The following is a 15,216-nucleotide window of genomic DNA, read 5'->3' as shown; positions in this document are numbered from 1 at the left end:
AACATTTAATTCTATCAGTCACAATGCCCTATTAAATAATTTAGGCCTGATTCTGTATTCATTTTATAAGAAACGCTGGATCGAGGGTCCACAATTTCCAACATGGCGACTTCCATGGATGTTGAACAAACAAACCAAAACACACCAAAAGAAAAGCTTAAAATAGACTCAAATGAATTTATATTACGGAAAAGACTTCCTCCAAAGTTACCTAAACGTCAAAATGACATTTATATCAATACTAAAACGGATTTTAATGCACAACTTCAGCGATGCCGGAAAATACTTGATTCAAGCTGTGATGACGTGACTATCCACGGTCTTGGAGCAGCTGTCAACCGGGCGATCAACCTTGCGTTGCGGGTACAAGAGCTTTCACAGGGATCGTTAGAATTGGCCGTTAACACCTCTACCGTTGAACTAACAGACGACATTGTTGGAGATGGAGAAATAACAACTAGAGAGAGAAACAATTCTGCTGTTCATATTAAAATTTACAAACATGAACATTAATTTAAATACAGATTTGAGAGTGAGAACTACAGTGCTTGTAATATAATAATCTAAATAGAATATTAATCAATACAGAGGTTTACACTGAAAGGAATCTAACAATAAACAAACTGTTCATAACTGGGTATAGAAAGGCGAAAATATATTATACTAAAACTTACTATAAAAGGATAATAAATAACCACACACTTTTTCTCAGGGTTGTTCCACAACCATATAGTTTATTCAATTAAGTGCACTCAAATTGGCTCAACTAGGTTTTAGTACAAATACGATCAAACTTTAGCGTTAAGTACACTTTTACTTACTTGGCACTCATGAACTCTAAAGTTTGATTAACTCAAATGTTAGTGTAAAATAAAATTGTTAGACCTACAGTATTTTTATAATTTTTCATAATTAAACCATAGTCAATTGAAAGTATTGACTATGGCTTAACTATTAGGAATCAATGAATGGATCTATACATATTATTAAGGACCCGTTGTTCACATCTACATTTCACAAAAATATGCGCATATCTTACTACGCATATTATTCATCGCATCTTCAATTACAATAAAACCGCCATATTTACATTAAACCTATTACATACGTCAGAACATTGTTAATATAGTAAACGTAAATGAGTAACCGCTATCAATCAAGTTTATCGGTAACTCCTCACTATAGCATCAGTAACTTAGTTAAACACCGTAAACAATAATTAACACCATAGTTTGTGGAAACTTTTGGCACTTAATATGGAGTTTAATTAGGTGGAAAATAAAACAAACGAAACGATTAAAAAAAATGCTAGATGCTATAAAATGTTGCAAAAGTTTCCGCCCACTTCATGATCGATAAATTGCAATACCTTCTTCTAACACCCCACCCTCCACTCCACAATAATCCAATAATGACAATATTACTAGTCACAAAATAATAACTTAAATATAATAGTACACATGATTTTCGTCACACCAATTACTAATAAAATAAAAAGTTGAGAGCAATCATCAATTACGTAATGTTTAACATTAATTTATGATAAATCGAGTCAATTCAATTCTCAAAGTTAGTTTTAAAAACAATTGTACATATTAAAATAAAACCTCAACTTGACTGATGTACGTAACCTTAAATATATAAAAACGTTTTTATGATATTCATAATGCCTAATTCGTTGGACCGTTTTTTTTACACCCTAAATGTGTGGTCCTTGAGTGGGCCTATAACCCGCATGATCCATAGGGTCCCCCATGTGTCAACACGGAAACATTCCGTTCAAAATAGCATGGAAAAACAAATGATATTATGCCTGTTTGTAAGCTCAATGGAAAAATAGTAGTAGCGCACTTGGGAATTTTCCTGGGAAAAGTTGTACGCTGCATGTGCTGTTAATCCACGTCTCATGGACGACGGTGTTTATATCAAGGAGTACACGTGGCAGTTTTCTAATTACTTCTAATAACACCGTAAACGCATAACATTTTCAGAAAATTTTCCCTTTCCTATACGAGCTGCTTTAGAACTCTTTTTCTTCATAATGTAGTATGCATCATTGCTTAGTAAAATAATCCGTTCTGAAAAATAAAATAAGTATAACTTAAATCCGACATACTAAAACATGACAAAATCATAAATGATAAAAAAAACTTTTAAAAAATAGTATACGAATTTGATAAACATAAATTATGCCCATATATTGACATGATGATCACATCACTATCCTATTTAATTATATCACTACCATATATGGGTACATCACGCCTTTTTTTTTCAAACTAGTTTGATAGTGTAGACAGAACTTCTATAGGATTTAGTTATTAGCACACTTTAACTATGGAACGCCTCCGCTGCCTTCAGTTCACATTCATCATGCAGTACACACCAATCATACGTACTGTTAATATAAAATGCAGAAGTAACTCTTGCCGGTGCTCCTTTCCATAACTTTAACGTCGTCGTAGGATATCCTCTATCTACCCGTTTTAGCCTTTCATCAAATCGCCATACAAATGGTCCTTTAAAGAAATATGTCTTTTTTGTTTTCGGTATCGTCATCACCGCATCGATTCCTGAGTGCGGTATACGTGGATATCGTGTACTTATAGGTTGTTTGAATTTATTGAGATAAAAATCGGAATATTCGTAGTAATATGAACCTGGAAATAAATATAAAATATTAATTAATAGCGGTATGATTTTGCAGTTTGTATTTTATTACCGTGCGTAAATAGGGTTATAGCCTTCAATGATGTATGTATAAATCATGGGAGCTCTGTCTACACTATCAAACTTTATGTGACAAAAAAAAAATGTGATGTGCCAATATATGGACATGATGATGTCATATCAATACCATATTTAAACATATATCACTACCATATTTGAGCATATCACACTTTTTTGTCAAACTTGTTTGATAGTGTAGACAGAGTTTAAGTGCAACCAAGACGCGATGATCATTCGAATTGTCGCCTGTAATAGGTCAACGAGCGTCGGTCTTTACGTCCTTGCGTTACGCGTACGTCCTTGCGTTGCGTCCTAGTGGGCTTAAGCTTGGGTTCTCACACTAGAGACGCAACACAAGGACGTAGACAACCAACACATCGAATAATTCATTGCTTGTGATTGTTCAAATCCCTTAAGTTGCGTTGCGTTACGTCTCTAGCGGGAACCACGCTTTAAAATGCAGAGGAAGCATCGTTACGTTAAATACAAACTTTTTTGTGAGGAAAAGCACAATTATAAATATGATTATAGAACAAATCTTCAAAATATTAAAACATCATATTTAATACAAGTGTACTTTTGTCGGGGTGACAAATGGCACGAAGGGCTTCCATCTAGGAAATCTCCTTACGACGACGACTAACTGATGATAGATGTTTGAGCCTCCGAATGATGATTAAATTGTCTAGACACAACAACATCTCTCAAACTACCAAGGAATGCATTTAAATGTATTGATACAATATTTCCCTTGTTAAATTACATTGTGATTGCATTATATTAATACAACAAGCCCAACCTTCACAATAATGAGTTCGTGATATATTTCAATTTATGATAATTTCTGACTCAATTAATGGAATCTATTTTCCCATACTATAATTTTGTTTTTTCTGTAGATATGGGTATTTTTAGATATAACTGCTTACTATGTTGAAGTTCCATTTTAAACTTGGTTCAATTCCCACTAGGGATGAAACGCAAGGACGTACGCGCAAAGCAAGTAATTTGACCAATCACGACGCTATGGATCATCCGAATTGTCGCTTGTAATTGGCCAATCAATTTGCGTTGCATGCACCTACGTCCTTGCATTGTGTCCAATTAGGAAACCAACGAGAGTGTAAGAATAGTGCCTACATTTAAAAAAAAACAATTACAAACCTTTAAAAAATATTAATTTTCCGTCTGTCGGCCTTTCATACGCTGCTTCGATTGGAGTCGGAAGAAGTCGGAAGAACGTAGACGCCACGTGACCCTCTTGTGGACTAACTAATTCGCCTTTGCGAGAAACTCTCCAAAATTTATGACTCTGAGGTAAAATAGAATTGTAATTAATTAAATTGAACAGTACAAATATGGCGACCCAATGGTCCAAATTGCATGTTTTATATTGCATAATATTTTAATTCAATATATTAAATTTCATGGTTGTTTGGTCTATCTACACTATCAAATTTGATGTGACAAAAAATGTGATTTGCGCATATATGGACATGATGATGTCATATCACTACCATATTTGGGCATATCAATACCATATTTGGGCACATTACACTTTTTTTGTCAAACTAGTTTGATAGTGTAGACAGAGCTTTACATACGTTTACATTAAAACAGTTATTGGTTTACTTACATCGAAGCTAAATAATTCTCCTCGGATTGCAATAGTGGCATCGAATCCTGGATCACAATATGGCTTTTTGATTTTTATTGGTTTTTTATTTGTAGGCAGACCTGTAAAAGTAACAATGATTCTGTATGATCTTAAAGCTAGTATTCTTTTTAGGAATCATCATAACAATTTGAAGCGAATTTTACTCCTAGTATGATTATGTAGAACATAAAATAAAAAAAAAAATAAAAAAAAATCTAATAATTTCAAGACATTCGGAGTATGATTATTTTAAACCTTGTAAACTATGTCTATAATACACAGAATTATATTATTACTCCATAATAGTAGATGCTTGTATTATGTATTATTTATCTTGATTTATCAACCATTACAGCTCTTCATTATGAACGATCTGAATGGGTCATCTATCATAAAACAATAACTAATATACGCCTAAACAATCAAGAAAAATATGTATAGCACAGTATAATGCATAACTACGAAACACTAACCATATAAATCTTGAATTCCAGCTATATCATCTTTAGAGAGTTTATAATTTTGATTTTTTCGTTGGTAGTATCTGTACATTAGAGCCTCTGGATTTGTGGAATGCGATAACCCCAGTGTATGACCAATCTCGTGAGCTAACACCGTAAATAAATTCCTATTATAATCTGAAACAAAACACAGAATAATGTTTAGAAAAACAGTTTTATTTATATTTTTAATTTTAAATGGTCACACCTAACCGGATCAGGCTAGTACGTGTACATTCGGATTAGAACAATTTAACAACTATAGGTTATAGGAAGAGTTACTGTAGATTGGCTAGGTTCCTCTGGAAACAACGCAACGATGTAAGCGCCACAAGTGAGTTGACCAATCACAAGCGACAGTGGATGATCTATTCCGTCGTGATTGGTCAAATTACCTGTGATGCGCTTACGCGTACTTACGTTGCGCGTCCCAGTGGGAACAAAGCTTGAACTGGCACTATGTTGTTGTAGATATAAGTCTACCTTTCTTACAACAAAATTGCCTAGTAATCACGTTAGTAAAACATTGCATTAATCTGGTTTAAAAAGAAATACATTTATGTAAAACTGGGTTTGCATAAATATTTAAATTACAGAATATTTAGGAAAGCAGCGATATTTTAGGATCAGCGATGATAAATGCAAGGTCGTGATAAAGGGCCACTTGAGAGTGTTCGTAATTCAATATTAAGTAAAGGATGTATAATAATATTAGGTCAACATGGTAAATCTATGAAGAGATTATTACGTATTTTTAGATAATATTTTAAATATTTATTATTTAAATAACAGTTAAAAACATGTTGATATTGATCTGAAGTATTGAGAAATGTTGGTTATTTATTTATTTATTTATTTATTGTATCTCAGCCCAATGTCGTAGAATTTGTCGGGACTATGGAATCATATAGATATGTCAATTCAACATACACGAGGTTTTTAAATACTTATATTTTGAGATTTTTAGGTCTTACAAAGATAATGAGAATGTTACAATGAGAACAGCCTGATTGATTATCGATAATCAATAAATGACTAATTGCAACGTACGTACGTTATATAACTATTCTTTCTTGTGTAAAAACATAAAATTCGATAACACTTTAAAGAAGGAAAGAAGGCAGAAAAGTATTAGTTTATGGATTATACACACTTTTCCAACATCTACAAATACCTAACAATTTTTTAGCTTACAAAATAACAACAAAAACACACGTGCAATAGTTTCCTGTAATTAAATAGTACTTTGAACTGATTCATTTTATGAATGCTAAGTCTCATTGAATTCGATATTAAGAACGTACTTTAGAACGTACTATTTGTAGGAAGTATTACAAACTTCTTATCTATAACTAGCAGTTAATCCTCATGCCAACTGTTGCTAGGAGTAAATACATACGGGTTTATAATTAAGGGGCCCTTGTGACGCAGCCTATATAATATACAGAAGAAAGTCATAGTTTAAAAGTCACTTATTAGACAGTATTTCATTCATAACTTGCCAAATTACTTCATTAAAATTGTTCTAATTTTTTGAACTACTACATTTTGTAGGCCCCTAATAATGACGTATTTAATTAGACGTTTTTTATTTTAAAATATTTACCTTTTGGTTTATATTTTGTCCAAAATTCTTCTCCATCAAAATGTATATCACCGTTTAACTCGCCATATCCTCCCATTAAGTGGTACGCATGCGCGAGTTCGTTCCCAGGTCCGTCAAATTTCATTCGATCACCGTGAGATCTTTGAGCAAACTTTATCAAAGTGTCTGCTTCGCCCCATTGCACTTCTTTGAATTTTAAAGGTGTAACATCACTCCACAGTTTGTATGCTGCCGCCACTATGCGATGCGTGTCACTGGCACTCATGTCTGTTCTCCATGGATAACTTGCGATTCTAAAAAAGAAAAGAACAAGACTATGTCTCAGGGTCTAAACAAGGTTTGATTCAGGTTGTAATTTTAATGCCAGATGAAGTTAAATACATACTATGCATAGGCCTAACTTAATGTATATGTTACTAATAGTTCATTATTCACAAAACCGTTCCATCATTTAAGGAAGAATTAGGTCTAAGTTTCAAAAACAAGTTTTAAATACTCAAAATGACTAAACAATATGGATGACGATCAATGCGTTTATGTATAAGTTTAAATAAAACTAACCTGTATGTTATTAAATTAGTTTTCCATCTTATATTATAATGTGCGTATCTTTTACATCTTCCCGTTTGACAGATTGTGTAGTTTTCGTCTTTTGGAGATGGATCTTCTACTCCACAATAAGTTACTTCTTCATTCGAGGATTTCCCATCTTCATCTATTGTCGTTTTGGAAGCTTCAATTATCTATTTTATAAACATAATATAACTAATGAATATAATTAATTTACAGCAACTGCAAAGACGATTTCCTCTAGAAATGTTACCATTATAATCAATAAATGACCCTTTTCAAGTACGTAATTAATATAATTTCTAAAACAAACAGTACAAAACACTGAGATCCGTCTTTTATAAAAATAAACCGTATTGTTTAATTTTTAACTCACGTTTTTCTGCCTTTAAAAGTTCAATTTTATTGTAGTTTTATACCATTTTATGTTGATTGCTTGTTTTCGTTTCCTTTTATTTGTCTTGTCAATTATTTTGACCAAATAAATAAACGAATTAAATAAAGAGGTTATTATGTTCGTCATTTCATTCGTGACTTTTACTTGTTTATTTTTTTCAGGTTGTATTCGAAAAACATCGGAAACGGAAATTGTTGATGTAAACTGAAGATAAAGTGTGTTTATATGCCAAACAACATTACTCGTTCCATCTTGAGTCATTTGCATGTTGTTTCTATTCTTTCTTATCGTTCATCATTTGTTTAAAGTCCTCTGAACATGTCATTTATACCTTTCGTATAAAACTGTTGAGGTTCCCCCCAGTGAGATTTTCCAAACTAAAGTCACGTTGTTTCTGCTAAACTGTTGAGGTTCCCCCCCCCCCCCCCAGTGAGATTTTCCAAAATGAAGACACGTAGTTTCTGTTGAACTGTTGAGGTTTCCCCCACTGAGATTTTCCAAACTGAAGACAGGTTGTTTCTGCTCAACTGTTGAGGTTTCCCCCAGTGAGATTTTCCAAAATGAAGACACGTAGTTTCTGTTGAACTGTTGAGATTTCCCCCACTGAGATTTTCCACATTAAAGACCATTGTTTCTGTTAAATTTAAGATTTCATCCACCTACTGATGTTTTTTATGAACTTTTAATATTCCACTCGCTGATATTTATATAAAATGAAGATCCGTTGTTTCTGTTTACCCCCTAGTTACTTTCCAAATCGTAGACATCGTTTATATTTTACATCCTCATTTAACTTATCGGCTAATGTGCTTATGCAATTGATATGTTTTTGAAAGTTTATCTGGCCTAACTTTACAATATTCCCCCATAATATAGGCATATGTATTTACTTGATAGTGCCAAAAAAAAGAGTAGAGATGACGAAGTTATTGAATCGATGTCGATTTGTTAAATCAAAGAAATTACCGTTTGATCCCTCTACAAATTAGCAACCTCGATTATACATAAGTTTGTACAATCCAAACAATTTTAATAACATCCAGCTTAAGCCATAATAGATATGGAAGTACCAATCCTTCTAATTAACTTAATTATAATAATCGACACCAATACTTCCGAAACCTCCTCTCGTGTCCCGAGGATACAACAACAAGGACTTATTCTGGTTTAAGGTTGATTGACCACTATAGCAAATTATTCAGATAAATTTCTTCTTTTTAAATCTCCATAACTTTCTGAGATACTGATTAAATATCCCTTTCTGATTAAATAAGATTAAGGTTTTCTGCCAATCGTAATAACTAATAATGAATGATAAGATGAAAATTAATTAACATCCACTTTAGAGATGTCTGTTTTTTAAGTGGGCCAAAAAGGTGAACTTTGAATTTGGCTGCCTACATTTCATTTTTTTGTAAAGATTCTACTTATCTGTCTGGTCTGCCTCGACCTAAAGCATGTGTTATTTTGTACTTTTCTGGTATTATTTCGTTTTAATCTAGATCTACAGTCTAGCCCTTATACATTCTTTTTGGCCTACTATCTGAATAACGACATACAACATGTAGCATGTTTTTTTCGGCAATGATTTAACTGATTAAAACGTTGCCAAAGGTTTGGCTTGGCTGCGCTGGCTGCTAAAGTTACAGTCGTAAGTGGGTTGTGTATGGGAGGGGATAGACTACTTCCTGGCCTTCTGCCATGGAAAAACACATGAGAGAACATTGTTTTTAATAAAAGACGTATAGGAATAAAACAATAGTTCTTTAAGTGACAATTTAAGCCGCCGGTGTTCCTTGTATCTCAAAGCGGTTTTTTTTTACATTACGTTATACCTAATTGTCGATATAATAAACTCTATTTTCTTTTAGTGATACATTCACTTACATATTTCAAACATAATGCTATATCGTTTATTCTGTTTCTTCCGATTCACAAACTAAAAAACGTTTTGTAACCAAGATCTGGCACGGCTTCTTTGCGTAGTCACATGGAATGAGTGCGTAGTCGCGCGGCGTAATAGCTATATCGTATTACTTATTATATTTTTGAAATCATATATCAGTACCGTAACATATCCACACAATTGAAAGGAACCAGTAATGAATTAGTATCCAGGTCCATTCAATTTTAACTACAGTAGTGTACCAGTACCCAGTCACTGGTTACTTTCCTACATGTTCCTTCCTCATCTGTCAGCCCTAATTATAATCTTTATTAACACTGCTACCGTGTGAAATTATAGTTAAGTTCAAACTTAACTTGACTTTCGCCCTAGATACTAGTGACTTTCAACGTAAAATGTGCAATGCTTAAGGTTTTAAAAAACTCATGCATACTTTGAAAGCATGGCTATTCAACTTTCGCGCGATTTTCGTGTTGATTTTTTTTGTTTTTGTTTTTTTTTAGGTAAAGAACCGCATGTTTCATTAACCTCTTAAAATCAAAGAAAAGACCTGAGCAGGAAAAGTTTCCCAAACTTTGATCTTAATTCTAAGTCATTGTCGTAAGCTGTTCCAGATGGTAACTAATATTTCGCTTAATACTAGCATTCATGCGTTATGGTTATAAACATTAAATATATACACATATATATATATACATTTTGGCAGGGAACCTATTTGTTCTAGTGACCCTTTAACCTAACGTCTGTTCATGTAGACCTGTAATATTTGTTTGCAGTTTACGTTTAGTTACATTAATGTAAAATGATGGAAAGAGTTTCACACACGATAACGGCAACATTGGGTATACTTCCCAACAACTACAAATGTCATGAAATTAGATTAGTGAATTGGAAGACGGATACAACCTGTGCGTTCGTTCACACGATGTTTCGCGAGAAGCCTGGTTACGGACAGAACCTGTGTGTTCGTTTACACGACATTTCGCAAAAAGCCTGGTTACGGACACAACCTGTGCGTTTGTTCACACGATATTTTGCGATAAGCCTGGTTACTGATGCAACCTGTGCGTTCGTTCACACGATATTTCGCGAGAAGCCTGGTTACGGACACAATTTGTGCGTTCGTTCACACGATATTTCGCGAGAAGCCTGGTCTGATACATCCAGTGCGTTTTGCGAGAAGCCTGGTTACTAGTGCAATCTGTGCGTTCGTTCACACGATATTTCGCGAGAATGTGCGTTTGTTCACACGATATTTTGCGAGAAGCCTGGTTACGGATACAACCTGTGCGTTTGTTCACACGATATTTCGCGAGACGCCTGGTTACGGATAAAACCTGTGCGTTTGTTCACACGATATTTTGCGAGAAGCCTGGTTACGGATACAACCTGTGCGTTTGTTCACATGATATTTTGCGAGAAGCCTGGTTACGGACACAATCTGTACGTTCGTTCACACGATATTTCGCGAGAAGCCTGGTTACAGACACAATTTGTGCGTTCGTTCCAACGATTTTTCGCGAAAAGCCTGGTTACGGACACAACCTGTGTGTTCGTTCACAAGCCTGGTTACGGACACAATTTGTGCGTTCGTTCACACGATATTTTGCAAGACGCCTGGTTACGGATACAACCTGTGTGTTCGTTTACACGATATTTCGGAGAAGCCTGGTTACGGATGAAACCTGTGTGTTCGTTTACACGATATTTCACACGATATTTTTCGAGAAGCCTGGTTACGGATAAAACCTGTGTGTTCGTTCACACGATATTTTGCGAGAAGCCTGGTTACGGATAAAACCTGTGTGTTCGTTCACACGATATTTTTCGAGAAGCTTGGTTAAGGATAAAACATGTGTGTTCGTTTACACGATATTTTGCGAGAAGCCTGGTTATGGATAAAACCTGTGTGTTCGTTCACACGATATTTTTCGAGAAGCCTGGTTAAGGATAAAACCTGTGTGTTCGTTTACACGATATTTTGCGAGAAGTCTGGTTACGGATAAAACCTGTGTGTTCTAGAAGCCTGATTACGGATAAAACCTTTGTGTTCGTTCACACGATATTTTGCGAGAAGCCTTGGTTACGGATACAACCTGTGCGTTTGTTCACACCTGAGCTGTCGCATAATCGGAACACACGTACGTCAGATTATAGGCCTTAGATCTCGCGGGATTATTTAAAAATTATGAATTAAACAATTTCTAAAAGCTGATTTATGGAAGCAATACAGAAAAAACAATTTGTTATTTGTAAAATTTGTATAATGCTTATCGTTTTCAACAAGATTCACTATATTGTTCATTTCATTTAATGAAATAAATGGCAACTTGATCAGTCGCCGAGTTGTTGGCTCTTGGGAGTTTTAATAACACTGTGAGCTAATACCTTGGTTACCCTTCCTTTTATACATGTGCAACATGTCTCGGGTCAAAACAATTAAGAAAACTTAAAGAAGGATACATCGGATATAAAGACGTTACAAGTCAAGAACTAAATCGTCAAAAAAATATTTTGTAAATACATATACAGTTATAATATGCAGTGTTATGTTCCGGCGGTTGTACGTTTTGTCTTTTATACAATATTTTTTTGTTCGTTATAGCGTATAGCAAATACCCTTAGTCATTCCAAAATGGCACTTCTTGGTGCATGTTTAGAATATTAGTATGGGGCGCCATTTATAAATATAAAAAATGGAAAACAAGGTGCCCTTTTAAACAACAAGGACTAAACTATATTCTACTGACATTTAAGTTTAAGAATCAAATGCATTCCGACACAAATGGTCTTTATATCAGTTAACATGTCTGTAAGAATTATAACTATGATATCCTTGACGATGTTTCTAGGCCCATGAGAACAATAATAATCCAGCATAATGATTAACGTATATTACTGATAATATTTCCTTCTAGTCTGGTAAAACAAAATCCAGACAGCTGAATAAGATTAAATTGGTAGAATGAATTTAATAAAAACAGTAGGCCGGCCTAACCAAGGATTTCTAATTAATTAGACAATTTGAGTGCATTCTTTCTATCCGTCCTGGTAGGTACCATGGCTACAAAATTGTTTTAGCGGAAAACGTTTTTGGCAACGAAAACGCGTTGGCGGCGAAAACGCGATTGGCGGAAAAACGCGTTTGGCGGCGAAAACGCGATTGGCGGAAAAACGTCTTGAATTCTTAAAATTAAGCAGATATTATCAATTATGTGCGTGATCAATAATATGATGTCACACGACGCGTATATAAGATGGTATAAATGTGCATGCACAATAACACTATAATAATTATATAGAAGATATTATCGAGGGGTGAAGGGGTGCAGAATATAATATATACACGACACGTCTATAGAAATCAATGTGTGCAGTCATAACGTCACGTCTTGGATCAACAAAGTGCGTGTACAATATAACGGCGCGTCAGTGGTATCAATGTGTGCGCGCGTGCATATAACGTCACACGACGCGTCTTGGCATCACGCATGTATAATATTTATTGATGTTTATATACTGTAGTGAAGATGATTCCATATACAATTGAATTTATACCCAGGTCTATTTATTTATTTCTTTCTTTTTTTTCTTCTTCTTGTTGAAAGATCATAAATTGATTTCAGCAGACGGGTGAGTCAGCGATCAAATTCTCTACTGAGACAAACTCCTTTGGCAAGACAAACTATTAATATATTACAGTAGGCCTCCTGCTAAAACTACTTTTAGTTCACGCTAATGAAGTTTTTTTCTATTTGTTTGTAATTTTCAAAATTAAGGGCGTATGATAATATTACAAGGAGGGATTGTATTACTTGATTCGAAACATACTTCCGTCATTAAACGTGTCTTCACCTTTCACCAGAGCTCCCCACGGATGTTTTTAAATATTTTGTTATTGTTTTTTATGTCTAATACAAAGTAATACATTCAACAATGACACGTGGATTGAAATTTCCTTAACCTTTTTTTATCAACCATACTTCAGTTGGTAAAGCTGCATTCACACTTGTTTTGTTTGACGAAACAGAGACGACGCCGTGTTTGAATACATCGTGTGAACGTAGCTTAAACCAGGTTTCGTACCATTACATTATGCTCCATGAAAATCCGGTATTTCAATTTACATAAACAGGAATTTAGCTATGAAATAAAAAGTTGTAAAGCACATGCGCACAATTAGTAAGAAGTTGGCAATTTCCGACAAGTCGTACAATGTTGACATTTTGTAATTATTCTACCTTCTTTATAAAACATAGAAAAAACGAAAATTGTAATTGATGTTCCCAACTAAATTTAAGGTTGGCAGCTAGTTTTAAATAAACATATATAAAGTATTGCCTTAACGATGACAATGCGTTTGAAAGTGTTTAACGATTTGTAAAATAAATGGCAAAGGGTGCAGTATTAAGATCTGATAGGCTACAGACAGTAGTGAAAGAAGAGCATCTTGTGTAGTGTGCGCTGGTTCAGCTGTCGTGTGTGGATTGACATGATAAAAAGTAAATCATCGGAGATAATAAAATTATCTATAGAACGTTTCTTTACCTTTAAATAAACCGCATGGCTGGTATCAAGGATGCAGTAGAACTCTTACAATTAAATAAGCATGTGAATACGTGGCAAGATAAAATAAATATGAACTTACTTTAGTGTATTCCTGCAAGTTCGGTTCAAGTCCTGTTGTTCCGACTACAAATACATCTTTAGTTAGAGACCTGGCATTGCAAACTCCGAACACAAATATTAGATAAAGAAGCTGAAACATTCTTTTAATTTTACAAACTCTAGACAAACACAGTAGTTGCTTGCAACATTCGAAAACAGCCTGTTCCCTGGAGGAGAGAGCACACGAGTGATTCCCTTCTACACTTTGCGTCAACTTATATCAGAAAAGGGATTATTGAGCATTCCTTGAGATGATCTTCAACGGAACGTAACGAGTTAGCACTTGACGACTGTGCTAATGCACAGTGAATGAGGCTCGTACTCTGCAACAGTCTAAAATTAACGCGGCGTAGAAGTTTGCTCCCAAGATTTGCTCCCAAGAGTCAACGCGTCACCAAGATTTGATTTCCCGAATCCAGGTTTAACCGTGATGATAATCAACAAGTATGACGCGTCAACCTCGAAGGCAATGAACGAACTAACTGCAGTGACAGCATACGCAATGTCATAACTATTAATTGGGGATGTAACTAACTTTAACAAAAACACAAATCACTCAAACGAACGATGCGAGAATGATATAGCAATAAAACTCTTTCTGTAATAAGTCTCAATTTTTCTGGAATACACTTATTGGGTCAATGGTTTAAAAAAGTACCGAATAATATTATCAACATATCCATAATTTATAGTTAATACAGCGTACACGTAACACCAATAAAGTTCGGTAAACTGGTTTTTAATGGGTCACAGAGCATAACATAGAAAAGTACAAAATAAGGTGATGAATCGCGATGAACCGCAATGTTCAACAATTTTAATATTGATTGATCAGGGAGACATCTCCCTGGATTGATACTGTCTAAACATTACCATACCACCGATGTCCGCGGTATCAAGCTTAACGACGCTAAACATCCTGCAGCATCGTGTCTTACGACATGTGGGATACTGTCAGTTGCGAGATTGGGTAGTGAGGGTTAAGTTAATATTAGTTGATATTATATGCTATATGGTATGTGTTATGTCAACACACACATACAGCCAAAGTGTATTGTCCCTATATAGGCATGATACGATAAGTATTAAGTATCTGAATGGAGGATTGGTGGAATAACCAATCTATTGAATGCTAAGTACGACCGGATGGTCCAATTAAATTACTTTATTTAGCTATATTAA

The 15,216-nt window shown here is 34.5% G+C and overlaps 2 protein-coding genes across 2 annotated transcripts; one reads left to right on the top strand and one right to left on the bottom strand.

Moving 5' to 3' along the window:
• The first annotated feature begins 96 nt into the window (after nucleotides 1-96).
• On the top strand, nucleotides 97-890 carry LOC144852457 (ribonuclease P protein subunit p20-like). Its single transcript, XM_078710269.1, has one exon. It carries the CDS (start codon nucleotides 103-105, stop codon nucleotides 511-513), a length of 411 nt encoding a protein of 136 aa, XP_078566395.1. The 5' UTR covers nucleotides 97-102; the 3' UTR covers nucleotides 514-890.
• LOC144852436 (neutrophil collagenase-like) lies at nucleotides 871-14,383 on the bottom strand. Its single transcript, XM_078710237.1, has 8 exons — nucleotides 14,015-14,383; nucleotides 7,055-7,236; nucleotides 6,494-6,786; nucleotides 4,861-5,025; nucleotides 4,367-4,467; nucleotides 3,895-4,042; nucleotides 2,400-2,660; nucleotides 871-2,078 (listed from the first exon to the last, which is right to left on the bottom strand). Exons 1-8 carry the CDS (start codon nucleotides 14,132-14,134, stop codon nucleotides 1,960-1,962), a joined length of 1,389 nt encoding a protein of 462 aa, XP_078566363.1. The 5' UTR covers nucleotides 14,135-14,383; the 3' UTR covers nucleotides 871-1,959.
• Nucleotides 14,384-15,216: the final 833 nt, after the last annotated feature.

Source organism: Antedon bifida, chromosome 9 (assembly GCF_963402885.1).
Source record: "Antedon bifida chromosome 9, ecAntBifi1.1, whole genome shotgun sequence".
Lineage (NCBI taxonomy): Eukaryota > Metazoa > Echinodermata > Crinoidea > Comatulida > Antedonidae > Antedon > Antedon bifida.
This window is presented reverse-complemented; position numbering and strand designations above follow the sequence as displayed.

Excerpts from the sequence above, each read along its gene's own strand:
- LOC144852457 (XM_078710269.1), top strand. The coding sequence starts at position 103 with ATGGCGACTTCCATGGATGTTGAACAAACAAACCAAAACACACCAAAA.
- LOC144852436 (XM_078710237.1), bottom strand. The coding sequence starts at position 14,134 with ATGTTTCAGCTTCTTTATCTAATATTTGTGTTCGGAGTTTGCAATGCC. Across the intron at positions 4,043-4,366 it reads GAGAATTATTTAGCTTCGAT|AGTCATAAATTTTGGAGAGT; the intron begins GTAAGTAAACCA and ends ATTTTACCTCAG. Across the intron at positions 2,661-3,894 it reads AAAATTAATATTTTTTAAAG|GTTCATATTACTACGAATAT; the intron begins GTTTGTAATTGT and ends ATTTATTTCCAG.